Source organism: Grus americana, chromosome 15 (assembly GCF_028858705.1).
Source record: "Grus americana isolate bGruAme1 chromosome 15, bGruAme1.mat, whole genome shotgun sequence".
Lineage (NCBI taxonomy): Eukaryota > Metazoa > Chordata > Aves > Gruiformes > Gruidae > Grus > Grus americana.
The window spans coordinates 15,320,988-15,340,997 of record NC_072866.1 but is presented as its reverse complement, the minus strand read 5'-3'; the positions used below and the strand labels follow the sequence as shown (position 1 = coordinate 15,340,997).

Genomic DNA, 20,010 nt, shown 5'->3' with positions numbered 1-20,010 from the left:
GGGAACTGAATTGCAGAGCATTTAAGGAGCATTTTCTGGGATTTTCTTACATTTTGGATTTTGAACCACAGTCCTGTAATCATAGAGGATGGCAGCATGAATGATTGATAATGCAAGGAGTTCACATGAGAAGTAATTTATAACCAGTAGAGTTTTCTCATGCTTATTTTAAGGAGGACCTTGCATGTGAAACTGAATGCATGCTCTCCATAACACTGGCAGCACGTAACTTTTTTGTGGTCTGTAGCCAGCTAACAAGTATGCTGGCTCTGCTATGTCTGTAATTTGATGTAAAAGGAATGAATTGATGCCTTATGAAAACTTTTGCTTGCTCTGGGTGTCTGATGCTGAGCCCTGCTTTGTTCAGTTGCTGTTGTTGCACTAGACTTCCATTCTGTAAGGAGCTAACAAGAGAAAGGTTTTGCGAAATCAAACAGCTAAATGTTAGACAGATTTTCATTCTGCCATCAATGTGAACAGTGGATTTGCTGTATAATCCCGGGGCACTGGGTTAATGTGAACCTCAGTTCCAGTCTGTGGCCTGTGAAATGTGCACCCCGACTCTTCACTGAATGGGGCTCCAAGGCCTTGCAAAAGAGAGAGAAAACACCCGGATACCCTTTCCTATTTCTGTCCTTCAGTCTTGTGGTCACGACGTGACTCAGGAGGAAAGAGTTATCTTCAGTGAACCAGGTCTCACTCTGTTAAGGTTACCAGCCCTTGTTGGCTGTGGAGATTTCCCTCAGTATTGCCCATAATTGTAGCTGTATAAATACAACCTATGGCATACCATGACAGAGCCACGGTTTGTATTGAAAATGCAGTTAAGGGAGGCCTGCCGCTGTGACTGGGCCACATCCCTGACCTTGGCAAGGCTAGAGTGCTCCGAAATGAACTCTTTTTAAATCTCTTGTTATTACAAAAAACTTTGCTCTGTCCAGAGCATAGTCAAGATATTTTAAATCCTGTTTTGCGGTTGTTGTCCTCGTGCAGTCGGAGATGGTTTGTATGAGTAGCTTCCCTTCTGTCAGCTCTTCCACACTTTCTGAAATCTCACTTCTTTAAAAGGGGGATTTTTCCTTGTCACTTGACATTCATTTTAGGGAAGTATCTTTTCCCTAAAGAGGAAGTACTGCATTGCATTTATGCTTTCAGATTTTTCTTTCCAAAACCTCATGTAATATTTATACTGCTACAGTTACAGTAAGCAAAAGCTTTCCCCAGAGGAGGAGCGGTCTTTAAATGTCACTGCGAGCCGTGAGCGGTGCCCCTTCCAGATGAGTCAAGCACTGCAAACCGGAGGGAGGAGATGGAAGGCAAGAGGGCAGGGATCCTGTCACCATCACCTGGTGCTGGACTTTGGGGCTTGTAATCTGCATCCCTCACGTTTCAAGAATTTGTTTGATTTTGAGGCAAATTGTTTAATCTCCTTCCTTTTTTATGGCTGGGGTTTTTTTCCCCCTTTCATATGAAATGTAGTGTACCTGTAGTGAAGGACAAACCCGTGCATATTTCAAAACCAAAAGATTTGGTGAATCGGACAGCTCAAGGGTTGAAGGTGTGGAGGGAAGAGGCCAGAGTTTAGCGGTGATAAAAGACATTTAAGATCCTTTCAACATCTGGCCTGAGCTGTCCAGCCATCCAGAACTTGGCTTTCAGAAGCAGCCGAGCCCGGTGAAAGCGCTGTTGAACTCATTCCTTTAGTTTGCTGCACAGGAGAAAGCAGCCTCCTTGCCTTCCTCTTCCTCCCTTTAGTGCTGCTTTAACGTTTCTTTGAACCATGCGAGTTTTCTTCTGCTTTTTCCTCAATCTTTTTTCCAAAACTTTCCCTCTTTTTGCAACATTCCCATTCTGTGCCACCTACCCCCAGAGCTCTTGGTTTTTTCCTTTAGCTCCCGAGCACGGCTCTTCCCAGTGGGGATGCAAGAGTTTGCAGAAGTCACTGCAGAATGCAGCACTGTCTCCTGCTGATTTTTGCTTTTTCCTCAGACTGGGGGTTCTGAGTAAACGCAAACACACAGACACACAGAACATATACATATATATGTATACACACATATGGACACACACTCCCTCAACCTTTGCATCTTCCCAGAGCTCAGCAGAAGTGCTTTGGCTACTGTACGATTCACAGTGACTCTTGGCATTACCAGAGGTGGAGAACGGGTACCCTTCCGCACCCCTCATTCTGTTCAGGTTCTCGGGGCGTGCCCGGGCCGAGCAGACCCTCCAGCCTTGTGCCTGGGACCAAGCCAGTAACGAGTCTCATCCCCGTCCCGTTCAGGCCGCCGGTTTCCAGCTCGGGAGGACGAGAAGGGGCAGGGTAGCGCAGGGCAGGGCTGGCGGCGGGGCGCCGGGGGAGGCGGGCTGGCGGGCGGCGGCGCGGCCCCTTTAAGGCCGAGGGTTCCCTGCGCCTCTCGGCGAGTCACCCGGCGCCGCTGGGGAGCGGTGTCACGTGGGGCGCAGTCTTGTGACCGGCCGCGAGCGCAGCAGCCGGGGCCGTCCGCGCGGTGCGGGGCGCTCGGGGAGGGGCAGCCCGCGCGCCAGGGGCCGCTCCGCCGCTTTCCTCGCGCCGCCTCTCCGCCCCCCTCCCCTCCCCTCCCCCCCCCCCCCCCGCCGGTTCCTCGCACCCGGCCCCGAATGCGCGTGGCGCAGCTGCCGGGGCGCTCGCGCCGCCGCTGAGCTCCGGCGCCCCCGGGCGGGGCGGAGGGGCGGCGCCCGCCAAGTTGGGCGCTGAGGCGAGGGCGCCGCTTCCTCTTCGCCCTCCCGGCGCTCGCCGCGCCGCTCCGCTCGGCTCCGCGGGCAGGCAGCGCCGCGCCCCACCCCGCCCGCCCCAGCATGGACAACAAGCCCCTGCTGCAGGAGCGACCCCCCGCCTACAGCCCGGCCGCCCAGGGCGCGGGCTACGACTACGGGCAGAGCAACTACGGCGCCATCCCCGCCCCGCAGCCCGGCTTCCAACCGCCCCCGCCCTACCCCTACCCGGGCGCCGCGACTGCCGCAGGTGGGTCTGAGGCGGCGGGGGAGGGCTGGCCGCCAGCTGGGGGGCGGGCGAGGGGCCCTCGGCGGGTGGAGGAGAGCTTGAGCTCCGCTTCCCCCCCCCTTCCCTGGGACGGGGGGCGGCTGTGGAGAGGCCCTCCCCCCCCCCCCCCTACATACACCCCCTCCCCGGGTGCCTGGAGCGGGGGTGGTGCCCCGGGGCCGCAGGCCGGCCGCGGGCTCTGGGGAAGGGCTGTGGCCTGCGCCTCAGGGGGGGCCGCCTGGCAGGAGCGCGGGGAAACTCTGGAGCCTCTTGCCTGGGGCTTCCCTGGCGGGAGCGAGGCGGTCGGGTCGTTTTCACGCTCAAAAGCAGCGCAGGGAGGAGGGCGCGGGGGATCCAGGTGTTGGAAAGCGCCACCTCCCTTTCCCCTCCTTCCCTCCGTGCCTCTGAGGTGTAACATCGTGCTTGTGTTTTGCCCTCCCCAAAATACCGGCTGAGTTTGCATGCATCCCTCAGATGTGTGGGGTTTCCGCCTCAAAACAATGGCAAAGAGGCACAGCTGTGCTAGCAGTAAAACAGAGCCCGGACTTGCACTTTTCTTTGCACGTGCTTCAGTGTGCTCTGGTTAATGTTTGTTTTTTTCTGATACACTTCAGTAGTCTTGGAGAGACTTAAGCAGGTGAGTAGATACAGTACTTTTGTTAACTGAATTAATACTAACCTCCATCAAAGAAAGAAGTAGCCTCTCAGGAAAGACTCAGTAGAGTTAAGGGAAAAGTTGTAAGAAATACACTGAATAGAGCAGATGCTGTCCCCAGTTATCAACCATTGGGTTGAATCTTGAGACCATTCATTGATTTCTTGCTAATAACTTGAAGCTTATTTTCTTATGGTATAAATATTATTGGTTAGGTTCAGTTTAATTTTAAGTAGTGAGGTTGGTACCGGATTGAAGAAAATCTGAGAGCTGTGCCCTGGGAGAGAAGCTCAAAATGGATTGTACCTGGGCAAAACGTACCTTGGTTGTATGATTATACTGCATACATCTAACCATCCTTCTAGAAAGCTTCTTTTTTTTAAAATAATTTTTAATGTTAGTGCGGAAGTTAAGGGCTTGTGTTTTCTAACTACAGTTGCTAAAATTGCACATTCACTAGTTAACAAAGTGGGCTTTCTGAGATATTTTTTTTCGGTGCTACGCAACCTGCTTCCTTTCCGATTGCATCTTATCACTCCTACCTCTCTCCACTTGAAAACTCAGTACGTGGAAGTTGAGCTGGAAACCAGAGGAAGATTCATTCTGTTTCAACTACTTTGTCCGCTGGAGCGGGGCATACCTGATACATAAGTGAAAGCTGCGATCATTGTTTGTTTAAACTATTTTTTTCCTGGCGCTCAAACAGTGTTGAAACAAATTCTCAAAGTTAATTATTAGCTCAGTGTCCTTTTTAGGTGGTTAAATTGTGCTAGATACTTGGGTTTATGAAGTGGCTTTGCTATTAGATGTGTTGAGTAGTGTGTTCCAACTCTAATTTTGATAGAGCTTCTTGAAATGCTCTATCAAGACTATGTTTCTGTTCATTTTTTTCTATGTTCTGTTTCCATACTTTTTCATTATTGTTCCTTGTGCCTTATGTGTGGTGACTGAGGGTTTTTTTTTTCTTATTTTAGGGTATGCTGTTCCTCCACCGATGTCACAGCCAAACTATTCGAGCACGTACACCATTATTCAACAGCCTGCTACCACCACTTCTGTAGTAGTAGTTGGTGGCTGTCCTGCCTGCAGGTAAAGTAGCTCTCTAGTTGAGAAATAAACTCAGTCTTGGGTTTTATTTTTTTAAATTACAGGTATCCATATAGTTCCTTGGTTTTCAATAGTTTTTCTTTGTGAGTGTGTATTAGAATTGAATTAGCTGAAAAAGCAGTAAAATTTAGCGGTGGAGTGCTTTAATTTCTGTAGTATGAGCTTGTCCTAATGGGCTTGGGACAACCACTATCATTAATACAGTAGACTTTATATATAAACATGAATTTGTTCTTTATGATGGAGGAAGATCTGTAAGTGGTATTTTTAATGAAAAGGCAGTTCAGTCAGATGTAAAGGGTCAGTTCTTGAGGGAGAGGATGACAGGAAGTCCTTTCTGATGTGTTTCTGCCCAGTAATAGTGAGTAGCATGATTTTATTGTGAAACTTTCCATAATCTTTGACCATAGTCACTTCTGGTTATCTGGCAGCCTCGTGGAAGGGCTTCCGCTGCTGTGGTCTGTCCCCGTTCCCAGCACCCAGACAGGGTGATCATCAGAATTGGTTAAAAACACATTGGTATCTCGAGGCTTTAAAAGATCTCTTACTTTAAAAGTCCTTTTACTGTAGAAGAACAGGGAGATTAACACTTTGAATTGAATCTTTTAATCTGATGAATACCAGAAAAAGTGATCAGCTGTTAGTTGGAGTTGCAACAAAAGAACAGCTTCCCCCTTGGAGATCAACAGCCATAAAAAAGGGAAGGAGGCACTCTGTTTCCACGTTAGTGCTGCAAGTCAGCTGCAGTCCCTCTGCGCTTCTCAGTTGTTCTCATCCTGGGACATTAACTAATGGGTGGGGGCAGCTGGATGGCTGCTGGTGTGGTTCAGGCAGTGGTGCGCCTGGCCAGCTCTGACTCAAATGCAGAATTGTTGCCCTTCTGTTAAAATGTATGGGAGTTACCCTTGTGGGCTCTTGCAAGTAGGCACTTAATATTCTGCAAGTCTGAGCCCTTCCTTATGTGTTTCAAAATGTGTTGGAAATGGACTTCCTAGAATAGCTGAAATGGTACCAGATTTCAGCGTGATGAATGTGATAGAGACTGTCGTAGTGGCAGAGTGGTTTTGTTAGAATTGGTGTTTGTCTGAGAGTCAGTACCTGCCCTCAAAGGTGGATTCAAATAAGTAGTATCTTGTGGTGCTATGTAAAAACAGGTGCCTGCTGAAATGCCACTAGTTAAGGCTGAAGAACCTGTACCAGCTAGAGCTATTGATCTAAAGTTGTACATTTTAAACACTGAGGGAAAATAACCATCAGACGATGCGGTAGATCCTGCCACCTGAGTAATTACATTAAAATGCTTATGCTCTAGCTAAACCAGAAGACAGGAAAGATGTTATGCCTTGCTTGGTAAGAGGCAGGCAGTGCATTTATACAGACCTGGCCCTAAACCAAATAAATCTCTACAAATTTTATTATGGAAGTGGTCTTTGCAGTAACTTAAGATTTGTAGACTCTTGCTGCTATTCTTAGGATTTTTTTTTTTCCTGTTTTTCGGGAAGTTATCCTGGGATGCTCTAGGAGACACCTTTGAAATGATCATTTGCAAGTATAATATCTAACTTTTGCTAAAGTTGGGAAAATGAGCTATCTTCTGAAAGGTGTTTTTAAGTGACCTCACTTGAAGAGTTTTCTTAAGTCATCAGACTTGCTCAGCCAGAAGTACCCAGTGCTCTGTATGTTGTAGGGTCTTTTCGAAAGCAAAATACCCTCCACAAAAACCTTGTTTACTCATGGATTCTCAGGTTTTGGTTTAGGCTGTGGGAGGGGAAAAAAAAAAAGTTGTGAGGGGAACTGACATGTTGATTACTATGAGGCATGGTACTGCACTGCTTAAATTGTAGGACTTTTCTTGGCACTTCTGAAATATTCATCCTTGGAATTCTCTGATCAAGAGTAACTGTGTCTAGTAATGGTGTGCCATAGTTGTCTGTGGTATCACTATGTTTTTTCCCAATTTTTTTTTTTAGAGGAAGAGTCAAAGTGTCAGGGTAGGAGGAGAAGAGAAGAATCTCGGATTGCTTGTCTTTTGGCTAGTTAAGGAATTAATAGTCTGGTACTTGAAGAGAAAGGACAGGGAGGCTGGGTGGAAGCATGATATTAGAAATATTCACAGGAACCTGAAAGGTCAGGGTTCATGTTCTGGAAGGTTACACTGGCTGCTTCTCTTGGAGAGAGAGCTCATAATCCTCTTTGACTCTCAAGACCTTAAACATAGTCCTAGTTTATTTCTTTGGCCTGGAAGCCTATTTTATGAAGAATGCAACATGCAGCTGCACTCTGAATACAACACTGAGCAGAAAGTTGTTGAAAGGACATTGATAAACTATTGAGGGTACATAAAAATCTTTGTTATTAAACTGCTAAGTCAGTCATCCTGTTACTCTTCCGATTTGATGCTGTTGGAGAAGCCCATCTTATTGAGGGTACATAAAAATCTTTGTTATTAAACTGCTAAGTCAGTCATCCTGTTACTCTTCCGATTTGATGCTGTTGGAGAAGCCCATCTGCTTTGGATCATGAGGAAAGAACCTTACTTGTGGCTGCGGAATAATGTGACGGACAGAGTAGGATAAAGCTTATCGAGAAATACAAACCAGTCTTTTGTACTATGGCATTTATGAATGTTGCTAATTGAAATCAAAATGATTTCCAACTTAAAACATATGATGTTGAGGAGAAATATGCAGTATGGGTCTGTTATTTGGGTAGGAGTCTGTTTTGTTGCATGATGTTGGGATTAATAAGCTAGCTACAGTACAATTGTTTAGGCTTGATTTATGGTATGAAGTCATAAAAAGTACAAAATATCTCCATAAGCAGCCTCTCTACAAATAGGTAGTATGCCCCTGGTCACTATGTAGTTGCATTTTTTTTTTTTTCCCCTTCTCTCTGAAGCATTGCTGTCCTGTCTTGCAAGCTGTACTTCTTGCTTAGAGTTATTCATTAGTCAGATCATCCTCGTTCATCATTGGTCAGTGTTGCTTTCTAATTACAGACTTTAGTATTGATGTATGTTCCATCCTTCCTTGCATTATTGAAATGTCTTGGGTGGTTGTAGTCCTGTTGTCTTAGTGTGCGTTCTTCTCCCAGCCCTCATGTACAGAGAATTAAACTGAGTTGCAGAATCTTGTCAGATTTATTGCTTGTAGTTGACATCTAAGGATTGGCCAAGTCCTGCTTTTGAACTATTTTATGTTCCCAAGTACAGATTGAGCCATTATAGCCACTAACTTTAGAGATCCAGCCATCTAACTATCTTTCTAGCTTGGACAATGCAGTCTTGCTGCTTCTCTTGTGGTCGCTTTCATTTTCTTTTTCTCCATCTTGTGTTGTTGGGTAGAACAAACTGCAAAGGAATGTTTGCTTTCCTATTACTTAACAGAAGAAAGATCCTTTTAAAAATTTTGAAAACATTCTCTTGATCTGATGTTTGCAAAAGCTGGTTCTTTCGAAATCTGGTACAGAGGCTGTGATAGGCCCTATTGGGTTTTTATTTTCCTGTTTAACAAGTATTCAGTTCTTTGGAAGAAAGAGTGAGGGAAAGGACATAATGCTGCTGCATTGTGACAGCTTTCTCTTCTGACAGTTACAAAACATCTGCTTGAGAAGTATTGTGGGTCCTGAATTATAACACCACCGAAGCTTCTTCCAGGACTGGAAGATGAGACGAGTTTGGTCAAAGCTGTATTTAGTCTCAGATCTCTCACAGCCTTCTCCCTGCTACAGGTTTATTGTTTTGGGGTGGGGTTTTTTTGGTGGTGGGTCTTTTGTTTGTGGTTTGGTTTTTTGGTTTTTTGTTGTTGGGGTTTTTTTTTTTTGACTTGACAAAATAGTAAGTTCTCAGCTTTGGGGTTTTTTCAATTAGGTGCATCTCTCCTGAGAGAACAGACGCTGGGAAAATTGCACGTATGTGATCTTCAAAATTTCAGTCTTCTGGCTTTACTTCAATTATTTCAATTACAAATTCTGTGTGTGTGTGGTTTAGTAGAAGGCCGTTCAGGATATAGTTATTCACAACAACTATATCTAAACTTTATGTAAATATTCTTAATATAATTCCATTGGTTAAATATGCAAGGAATTAAAAAAAAAGGCTATTTAGAGAGCATTCTGAAGAAAACCTGCGGATTTTTGGTTTCTAACAGCAGGCTGACATGCTAGAGATCCTTTTGAATCTTGTGAGTAAAGCCAACTTTGAAATACCACTTCAAGGGCGCTATAAAGCGAAATAGCTGTAATCGTGCAGCAGCTCCTGACACTGGTTTTTGTCACAAAGATGGTGAGCTTGTGCTGGGGATTGGTGTCGCTCCCTTACACTATAGTTTGCAGCTTTTTGTAAACGTTCAGGCAGATTGGGGCGTTCATCCTTGCTGTGCTGTAGTTTGGTGACTGGAGCAGTTACGGCGTGAAATTCAGCGATGACTTACGCACGTGATTGCAAAGAAGAAAGCCTTGGTACAGCAGGCTTGAGCAGATGCCATGAATGTGCCATTCGGAATTACTGACTGGGGTAGCTGTAACTTCCTCCAGCTGAACAGCAGAGGCACGCAGCTGCTTAGTGGGAGGTCTGTTACCTAAGCCCAGGAGGGAGGGGGTGGTAAGCCTGTTAATAGGGTCCCAAGCGAGAACAGCATAGCTCTTGCTGTTTCTGAGGATTTTTGTTCTACTGGTCTGAATTGATTTGTGGACAATAATCAAAACACATTTTTTCTAATAAATGAAACTTTATGCTATGTATTCCCTATAAAAATGATAATCTGGTCCCTAACGCCTAGTCTGCCACTGGGCCTGAGTTGATAGCATTTTTTTTTATTAGTGTCACCATTTGTCTTGATGTCTGTATTCTGGTAATTAGGAGTTCTTTGTAGCGATGAGTTGCTCTGGGTGAGAGTAGGGAACCAGTGGTATTTGTCGGTAACCAGAGGTGTACTGATTTGGCTGTGCATGCAGGTGAGTGAGGAAAAAACACACCAGGTCTCAGTCTAGTTCATTGTGGATAATGTCCACCATCTACAGAGAATTATAGCTGGCATGCTTAGCCTCGTTTGTGAGGTTAGGCTGTTGGTGTGAAGCCATGAAGCTTGTCTCTGAATTAGTGTGTTCTCAGCACTGGAATTAAAGCAGTGGTGCTACTACTTTAGAGAAGGCTGGTGGTTTGTAGGCATTTCAAGAAAGACAACAGCCTGCATGCAGGCTGTTCCCATTGGCAGAATGTCCCTGGCTTTGCAGCCTGCCCGCTGTGTAGGCAGTGGGGCCTGAAGCATAAGGAAGTTCAGATAAATCTGCTAATACTGTGGTGTCCCTTACTTGAAGGTGACTTTTAAGGATAATTGCATTTACATATATGTACAGCTTGGGTTGAGGAGGGCAAAGCCAGTAGCTATGTATAGATTCAGGCTGCTGTCCGTGAATACGGATCAACAACCATTCAATATGCCTTCAGGCTGAGGCTAGAGGAGCTGGCACCTCTCTTCATGAAAATTAAAAACATACGCATCCTGTGCTTACTCAGTAGTTGCATACATAATTGTCAATTCATTTTCTTCTGCTGCTTGCAGGTGAAAATTAAACATGCTTAACCTAGCTGCTGTTGTTGCTTTAGCCAAGACAGAAAGAAAAGCTATCTGTGTTTGTTTTCATGTTTAAAATTAAAGGTATGGTGTGTGACTTCCAAAGTCCGTGCTTGTCACTGATCTGATGTTTCCATTGAAATCTAAAGCTAAAGCCTCAACCAACCTCAGTGGCAGGAGAGATGGGATACTGATTTGAAAATTGCACTCGCTCGGTCAGCAAGGGAGTATCTGTGTAGAAGACAGCTGGAGACACCCTTAAGTGAAGTGCTGCTGCTTTTCAGGTCTTGCAGAGCTTGTCTCTGATTAGCTGGGATGACCCTTCGACTTTATTTGTAAGGGATGAAAAATGTCGATAAGCACACATTTAAATACAGTGATGTAGTGCTAAGTCTAAAAATGCATGTGTTAAATTGTACTGATGCTGTGTCTGCAGAGCTCGCTATTGGCCCTCTGATCCTCACTGTTTGACTTAAGATAGTTGTGTTTTAAGACGTATTTTCAAAAAGGGGGCTGTCTGAAAAGTAATTTGGTTTTAAATACTTGTCAGTGGGAATAATTGACCTTACTTTATGGAGTTGGCAGCTGCAGTCATAGCTTAAATCCAAGAGGCTGCTTGCAGTATAAATAAACCATTCCACTTTATTTTTAGATTGGGAGTGGTGCAGTTATAATCAGCTTTTATGTGGTTTATGCTGTAGAACAAAATTTATGTTTGGTTACATTAGTGAATCTACAGTTTGAATATGGAATCTCTAATTACTCTGCAGCTCAGGTAAGGTGCACAAGCAAAAACTAAAATATTCATTCTCTGTTATAAAAAGCGTTTTGGGTTTTTTCTCCTTCTAAATTTAGTAACTGGCTAAGCAGTGATTGGATAAGTGTTCATCTAAAATCAGGTGGTGACACAAATCAACAGAAGCCCAAAAGTGTTTGTGTAGCTAGTGCTGTAGTAGTAGTCACGCTGCTATAGATGTGGTAGGAACTGGCTCTGAAGTAACAGGTAAGTCATGGTGGAGGTCATGCAGACACAGTTCTGGTAAGCTTTCCAGTGTGTGTCACTTGCAGCTGACTTGGTCTGCTGCTTGGCTGCGCTGTCTCAGCAGCATGTCCTGCGGCTTGCTTTGTCCCTCGCTGGTCCTTTTCCCTGCACCTGCTCTTGAACATGGATGGCGATGGGTTTTTTTTTTTCCCCTTTTCTTTTTTAAATTGGCATTTTGCATTACCACAAAACACTTCCTGAATAACTCTGTTTAGGGGGGAGTTAAATAAATCTGTTTAAAGTGTCAAGGACATGTGATGACCAATAGACTTGGGCCTTGCAAGCTGATTAAGAAGGTTGATTGTAATGGTTTAGACAGCAGTCATCTATGCTTGAGTTTGCAGCTACTCAGGGCTGACCAGAAGTACCTTGATTGATCCCTCTCTAATGTTTAATTAGTGTGTTTATTCTTTAAGGTCAGATCAAAATTAGGCTGCTTATATTCCTAACCAAACATACTGGCTTACTTGTCACAAAGGCAGACTTCAGGGCAGGAACTGAATATGGAATTATTAAGAGACAAGGAGAAGACTTAAAAACTAACAAAGCAAGAGTTGAATGCCTGCAGGAAGGGAATGCTCAGGGTGTGTGAATGGAAAAGATGGCAGTAGTGTAATAGCAAAACAAGGTGGGAAACAAATAGCCTTAACCTGCTGTGTACTGCATGCAGTATGCGTTTTCCAAAGTAATGTTATTTTTGGTGTCATTGAAATGCCTGGAAAAGGGACTTTGCCTTTCTTGGACAGATCTGTAGTACTGAAAACTGCCTAAATCTTTAATTCCTCAGAAACATTTAGATTGCGTCTAAGCCTCTCGGTACATATGCACATACCTAGTAATCCAGTAACATACAGCATTTGTTACTGGGTTAACCTGTGGAGGGGGAAAGGAGAGGCCTCCCCTCCTGAGCTTCTACTGCTGGTTTTCATTTGTTCTGAGGGTGCTCAGCATTTCATGCCTTTCCACAAGTACAAATTGCCATGTTCAACTTCTGCATCCAGGCTTGCTGGTTTGGTTGAATGCTAGTGTCCCTTCTGTCACTGTGTCTGTAACCAGTCTGGCTATTTAAATGGTTTTGAATCACTATGCCTTTCAGTCCTGTTAGCAGATTCTTCCCAGGAGATGGCACTTCCAGTGGCACATCTTTTCCCTGGTGGATGAAGTAGATGGTATGAGCGCCTTGTTTACTGACCCCATTCTTCAATTGCAGTCTAATTTTGAGGGTCATTTGCGATGTAATCTTACAGTTTGTGTCCAGATATGCCCTAGGCAAAGAGGTTGTACAGCAAAGAAATGATGCTGAAGCTTTCCTTTAAGCAGCAAGCCATGCTGCATGACCCTCTCACAGCAATATGCTCAGGTAGGACAGCTAGTTGGAAATCTCTGGAAGCAAGGGTCAATAGGGGGCTTTTCAATTCTGCTTTGAAAGTCAGTCTAACAAGAGCATCTCTGCTTGGGTTAGTATGCTCTGAACTCAACCTAGGAGGCAGATTTTGATGTTTCCTGGCACGGGCTAATGGTATAACTGGTTTGGGGTTAGGACTTGAAAGTTGGGTAGCAAGGATAAGTTGATGGGAGCTACGTTTTCTTTACTATTTTTCTTTCCTTTTGACTCTCATTAATCCACTTTTAAAAAATTTATTTTAAATGAGGACTGAAGTCCTGTATACAGTGGTCTGGATGAAGCATTAATAATCCAGAGTATATGGGAAAAGTTTACTTCATGATATGCCCCTGTATATTTGCCTTTTTCCTAGTAGTGACAATGACTGCTGTTCTGTTTGTAATTTTTCAATAACTCCTTCTGTACCTACTTCCTCAGCAGTATTATCCCCTCTGTTTTCCCTATCTGTATTTCACTTTGCTGGGGAATGCTCTGTGGTGAGAGGGGAAGGGAAGCAGGTACTGCTCCCATGGCCCTGGATTAAAGTTCTTTGTAGCAGAACTAGACACACACTAAAAAGAAATATTAACCAAGCTGAGCAAACCTAGTGCCTGTAGTTTCTCTTGAGTGTTTTTTGCTGAGGTGATGCAGGGCAAGTGCTGTGAGTCAGTGACTAACGTGCCAAGACAAGGGTGAGTTTCTGCTTTGCAGCAGAAATGGCCTGGCTCCTTCTTGTCTGCTGGCGTACAGTGTAATTTGTCAGCACTTTCGCTGTAGAGGTAGAAATGCGTTGCATGCCAGGTGGGGTACGTGACGCCTTTCTCTCTGATCCTCATAAACCCACTGGACATGTCATCAAGGCAGCAGAAGTGTGAGGGCTAGTTGATGGCACACAAAACTGTGTGTTCATTGTTCCCACAAGAAATGCTCGCATTATCGGCGGGATGGATGCAGGCATTGCCAAACCTGACCTACAGAAGAGAGCTCTGGTAAACTGCATCATGAAGACAATCAGTGGTGCTGTTTCCAAGAAAGTGGCTCTTGCTGCTGCTGAGTGTGCCTGTAGTTGATGGTCAGTATTAAAACTTGTAGAAATACGAGGAATGAAAGTGGGATTCTGTGTGTTAACTCCATACATTCTATAAGTCACCCACTCATCATGGCAAGAATTGGTAATTTGAATCAAATACAAAACCCTGGTAGGTAAGCTGGACCAACCATCCGGTATGGCAGTCTGTTTGTTTAGGTCTCATCAGTGGAGACTGTTGTGTGCTTTTGGAGAAGGTGTAAAGAAATCTATTTATAAAGAAAAAAGTTCCACCATTACCTTATGCTTGATTCCTTAAACATCGCTCTTGCTTCAATTGGAGAATAAGATACTACTGATACCACAACTATTGTACAAAGTACTCGGTAAATGTTAGGGGGTTTTAGTACTTCTAGTATTAACAATAGTATCTGTGGATAACACCCTGGAACCGTTGTCCTTTACAACCTGTGCTGACTGTATCAGTGCTGAATGTGGCGATTCCATCCTGGAGAAAGGTGGTTTCATGAATTTGGGCAGTATCACAGATACTCTTAGTTTTACTTTAAGCCAGTGTTGATTCCTGGATTTGTGATTTTGTGATAGAGGTATGGGAATAAGAGCGAAAAGGGACTGGAGAGAGAGGTGAAACTCTTTCCATGTTTGAGGAGCCTTTCATGAAGTGCTTTAGAGCCATGGGGAAAAAATGTGGTACCTACACCACTGAAACTAATTCTACAAACTGTGTTCCAGCTCTGAGGAAAAAAGTAGGATCTGAAGTCCTGGGGAATTTGTCATAAAAGCAGAACACTTCTGCAGAGCTGATCTCTCATTGTTCTTACCTCTCTGGACACAGAGATGTCAGTGTTCCAGAGTAATCTCACATTGTTGTGGCAAAATAAAGGGCTTGCACTGATAGGTGGAGCTCTGGTAGTGCGCGTGCCTGACTGATGAGCAGAGGGGCAATGCCATGCCGAGTTTGTAGGAGTAGCCACAAGGAACAGCACAGGCTACAGAAGTCTGACCTTTGGGGTACTTGTGCTCAGACTAGAATCCATATGGTGATTTGAGCATTAGTCTACATCTTTTAACGTGTAGCCTAGCCTTAAAGGAGTGTTATTTGAGGGTATGAAATGATAAAACTACTGCTGGGATCAACTGTACCCTGACAATATCTTCATACCAAATATAAAGTCAACTTCTATCACAAGAGCTGTGTAAACAGAAATAAAGTGAGTTCATCAAAAGGAGGGAACTGATGTTGAAAGCTGAAGGTGAATGTGAAGTTGCATAAGCAGCAGAATATCAAGAACGCTTTGAAAAGCCTTTGACTTCTGATGAGGGGGAGGGAGAATGGTTCTGAAGTTTAATAAAGCTGTAATGTTTTAGCCAGTTGCAGTGAGAAACAGTCTCTGAGTCTGATCTATTTACGTGTACAATAGGTTGTCCGTAGGGAAACAACAACTTGTTGGTCTTGGCACCTTGCTCGTAGCATGTACTTCAAGGTCACTTAGCTCTGTTTCTGTTGACTTTAACTGTACCAGGGAATATAAGAGGACATGTCTTGTACAAGTGTTTTGGTAAACTCCAAATTTGACTATTTAGTGGAGCTGCTCAAATTTCTTCAGACTGAATACTCAGGCTTTACTGTCTCTCTTCATTTTGGGGGATGTTTAGATACAGCACTTCAGAAAGAAGTCAGGGACTGAAATTAGAAGTCTGTTCAGGTAAACTTACGCTGTTGCAGAACTGTGCTGAAACAGGGTAGTGATTCAGTTGGGACTCAGCTGGAGCCGGATGACATCAATTGTAGGTTTTCCTGCAGCTGTAAAGGGACATCAGTTTTTGGAAGTAGAAACTGGGAACACCTTTGGAGGGTTATTTTGATAGTGATGCCTCTTTGGCCTTTGGAATCTTCTAGCTACCAGAAATAAACTTGTTAAACAGCTTATGACAGTAGTGCTGTGCCTCTGAGCTGTTCTGGTGACTTAGGAAGTCTGAATTTGAGTAGTTAGCATGGTCCTGCACACCCTTAACTGGCACCTTCTACAACCAAGTGGTGACACCTGAAGTGCTCTTCCACTGTAAAGCTACAGTGAGAATTTTAAGTCCTTTATGCTACTAAATTGGTCAGAGCCCTAAATGCCCAGTGCACCTAACACTCTGCATCTTAATTATATATTGATGTGTGCTCCCTGAAGAAAGATATGCCAGCACACCTGAGAGAACGTGCCGGCAGCTGCAGGAACCAGACATTGCCAAGTTGTGTGTGAACTTGAAGTAACAGGCAGAAACATTTGCATCTCGCTGTCTGCAGCAGTTTTTGCTTAGTGAAAGCATGAGCTGTGTGTTTCAGCAGAAGGCCATAGCCACTGTTACACAACTCTGCCCATTCAGACCTCTCTCTTGGGAAGAGGCTGAGAAAAAGCACCAAATCATCAGATCAAAACATTCAGAAAACAGGGATTCTTTTTTTCTGGAAGAGCTCCAGTGCACATATACTGTGGGAGACTTGTGGTTGAATGAACTGAGAGGGCTCACCCCAGGATAATTGTGGAAATGATGTAGGCAAAGCACATGACACAAATGTGACTGCTGCCTGATGTAAAAGACCTAAAAAGCTGAGAAATTGAGTTGTTTGGTGTGCAATAACCAGCGTACCAACACTGGTACAGTTTTTAGCACTGTAGCATTCCAGAAGAGTCAGTAAATTACTTTAAAAGCAGGCTTCTTCTCATTTTTATGAGAGTAAAACTTAGTGATGCTAAAGTTTAGTTCTAGAAAACTGTATCCTTACCTGTGCAGAAAAACTTGACCCCAAGAAGGGCTAGCAAAGAATAAAGTTTGATACTTGCTTACAGTCTGTGTCCTGACCACGTGATCATTTATTCCCGGGTAGTTACTTGGCAAGGTGACTTGAGCAAGGATGCCAGGATATGGAAGAGACAGGACTTCCAGCATCTTGCGGGATGAGAGCTGGCTGCATGTTATAGCTTTGTGAAGGGAGAGTGCTCTGACTTGGTCCCTGTAGAGCAGGTGCTACACCTGTGTGTGCATGTGTTCTTTAGGGTACTTGCATTAACCAGTATTTGGAGTTGATAGAACTGTTCTGAGGTGTGGTGGCTGTGTTTGGTTCTAAGTACCAGTCCTGGGTTGCAGTGATAAAGAGTTGCTGTCTAGAACTGAACAGCTACTTTGTGTTAAATCTTTTAGACTACTTTTCCTAAAGTCTGATCACCTGCAAATTTCCTGTTTTTCTTGAAGTGGTATAATTCAAAACCTTCTGCAAGCTATGAAAAAAAGTCTTTTAAAGGGGAGGGGGAGGAAAACACAACCAACCAAACTTTGTACCTTATCTTGCTCTATAAAATGGTTTCTTAGTGACTGCCAGATCACAAAGTGGTGACTTGGTGGGTGTCCTTGACTGAGTCTGTTTTCCATTTTTACAGGGTTGGCGTGTTGGAGGACACCTTCACCTGTCTTGGTGTTTTGTGTGCCATTGTATTCTTTCCAATTGGGATTCTGTTCTGTCTTGCACTGAGGCAGAGAAGATGCCCTAATTGTGGGGCAGCTTTTGGCTAAGTGGATGAACGTGGACATGCTTATGGAAGCTACAACTGTTAGCATATTCTTTCTAATGTAAATGTCATGTACAATCACTTTATTTGCTTCAGACCTGTTTTGTAAAGTGTGAAGAAACTTAGTCTCTTGCATGTAATTTAAACTTAATCTTTTATGAGCATGTGCATTGCAAAATGTGAAAACCCAACTTGTTTTCCATATTTAGTGGCACCTGTTGACAACTAAATAAAACTGCTTTTCCTTTTGCAATCCTCAACTTGTGGCTGGATTATTAAGTACATGAAGATGCAACAGTTTAGGGCTGTACTTGTTTAAGCAGATTATTTAGTTCTGATACTGAATTATTGAAAGCTTATACACACCTGGGCTCAGGTGTGGGGTTACACTTCTGAAAAGCTGGTGTTTCAAAAGGGGATAACAGCTATTTATGCAAGGTCCCACAGCAAAGGAAGTGTCCCCTGCCTTGCACTTGAAAGGTAGTGTGAGAGGAGAAGGGGGAATGAGTGGACTCTACCTCTGCAGCCATCACATGCTCATGTGCTATTTTTGATATTCAGTAACTGAAAGGCATTTCACATGACTTGAATCCACTGTTTATAGTAGTAGAAGCAGGCACAAATTAATTAGCCATGGGATGGTGGAGGCAGCATGTACATATGTAAAGTGGAATGAATTAGAGTAAGGATTAATCACTAGCAGTAGTCACAATACAGACTTCATAGGGCAGGTGGGAAATACCACCTGAACTGTATAGTGATAGAAGCACCCACTGGCAGTTTCTAACATTCTAGGCTCATTTGAGATTTATTACTGTAGGAAAAGTCTTTTAGAGACTTTCATTGGATTAATAAAATACAAGCCCAAGGTAACAAACCATACAACTCTGCTTGTTAAAAAGCTGTATTTCACTTCACTCTGATACTACACTATGCCATGTTAAGCTCTTTAACCAAAATTTTTCAACTTAATCTGTTTTTCTTTTGTGGATGGCTACAGTAATGGAGTAACTTCAAAGGCAGCTTTTTATATTAGCATTTGAGAAAAAGAATTCATGGCACTGTTTTATTATGACTTTTTATAAGACCAAAGTTTGACAATGTGTTTTAAAGAAAAAAATTATCATTGAAGAATGTGTTGACAGTACAACATTATACTTAAAATAGGTTTATGTTAACACTTGAAAATTTGTATCTGAACATTAAGCAAAGCATTACAAATTGTCTATTCTTAAAGGATAAATATTTATTTATAACCTAGGGTGTCTTTCTTAAACAAAATAATGTATAATCACTTTATACAGGCAATTCTCTATTCTGGAATAAGGCAGTTCTTACATTGTTCTGTTGGGGGGGGGGGGCAGATATCTTCTTTAGTAAGTGACATACGCAGGCTTATATTCTAGCACTTACCATTGCAGTTTCCAAATAATAAATGCCAAAGATTCAGATTTGTGAGCTATCAGTTACACTGGTTTACTAGAGTATCCAAGCTAGCTCCAGTATTTTCACAATTCCTACTACAAAAAAGGCATACTGTAAAATCAAGCCAAAGTGCTCAAACATTAGCCCAAAGCAATTAACTCATTAGAAAGTATAGGTTTTAAAAAAAAATCAGAATCCCTTCCAATATGATTCTATTGTACAGTAATTTAAATAAATTTTTAGAACAAGTTTAGATAGCAATTGTTATTACTGAAAATAATGTTGATAAAGAGGAAGTACATGGGTATGGACCATATATTCATCGAATAATTGGTGCTGATCTGTCATTTGTTACTGTTGGTCTGAGTTTCACAGTTGCAAAAGGATTTTCTCCACTGAAAAGAAATGCACACAGTTACTAGAAGGCTTGCTACAATACAGAACCAAAGTTAAGCCATGCAGTTTCTTCATCCAAGTTATAGTTTTAGACTAAAGGACTCTGCAACTCAGTTTAACTTGAATTTTTAAAACAAGCTTACATATGAAGAGTCACTTTGCAGTGATACACAATGTGAGAAGTTAATACACAGTTAGAACTGTGTATATTTTTTTTTAAACAGCTCCCAGGCTTCAAAGATTTTTGTTTTTAACCCTCAGAGACATAGTTTAAGTCCTGCTTCCTGTCAAACTGCTGGAGAAACACTTACTTTGCTAAGAACAGCCTATGCATTGGATGCCACTCTTGAGAAAAGTGCAACCAATTTTAGCCATAATGCTTTACCAATGCCTAGGAAAGGTCACAGTAATTCAGGAAAAACATCCTGATTTCCTCTCACAATCAATATAATAATATAAGCCAGTATAAAAATACACAACTAAATTAGTGTAAATGTTTTAAAAATATACCTTAGAAAAGGTGGTTTTATAATGCCATTCATATCAGGTTTCTGTAAAAGAAAAAGATATTTACAAAAACACATTACAGGCGATCTCACTGTCCTGCTAAGGAAGAGACACCCTGTCATTCAAGCAGGCTAAAATATTAAAGCCATTCAGAATAATTATTGTGTAGTTCAGTTGAACTGTGGAGGGGAGAATTCTCTCAGAACATCAAAATCAGAAAGTTAAAAAATGGTGTAGCAGTTGACATATTTCAAACTGCAAACTAATTGCATTGCTTCAAATAGGTGTCAGATA

At 43.1% G+C, this 20,010-nt stretch overlaps 2 protein-coding genes across 4 annotated transcripts in view; one reads left to right on the top strand and one right to left on the bottom strand.

Annotated features, from left to right (window-relative positions):
• Positions 1-2,489: 2,489 nt before the first annotated feature.
• BRI3 (brain protein I3) lies at positions 2,490-17,641 on the top strand. Its single transcript, XM_054843190.1, has 3 exons — positions 2,490-3,004; positions 4,652-4,766; positions 17,260-17,641. The coding sequence occupies exons 1-3, from the start codon at positions 2,839-2,841 to the stop codon at positions 17,390-17,392; spliced, it is 414 nt and encodes a 137-aa protein (XP_054699165.1). The 5' UTR covers positions 2,490-2,838; the 3' UTR covers positions 17,393-17,641.
• A 790-nt stretch (positions 17,642-18,431) lies between these two features.
• Positions 18,432-20,010, bottom strand: part of BAIAP2L1 (BAR/IMD domain containing adaptor protein 2 like 1) — a 42,032-nt gene continuing 40,453 nt past the window's right edge. For all 3 annotated transcript variants that reach the window (XM_054843179.1, XM_054843181.1, XM_054843180.1), the window contains 2 exons: positions 19,720-19,760; positions 18,432-19,208 (listed from right to left, as the gene is read on the bottom strand). In XM_054843179.1, the coding sequence (XP_054699154.1) occupies positions 19,133-19,208; positions 19,720-19,760 (117 nt within the window). In that variant the 3' untranslated portion in view covers positions 18,432-19,132. The remainder of the gene's footprint in view (positions 19,209-19,719; positions 19,761-20,010) is intronic.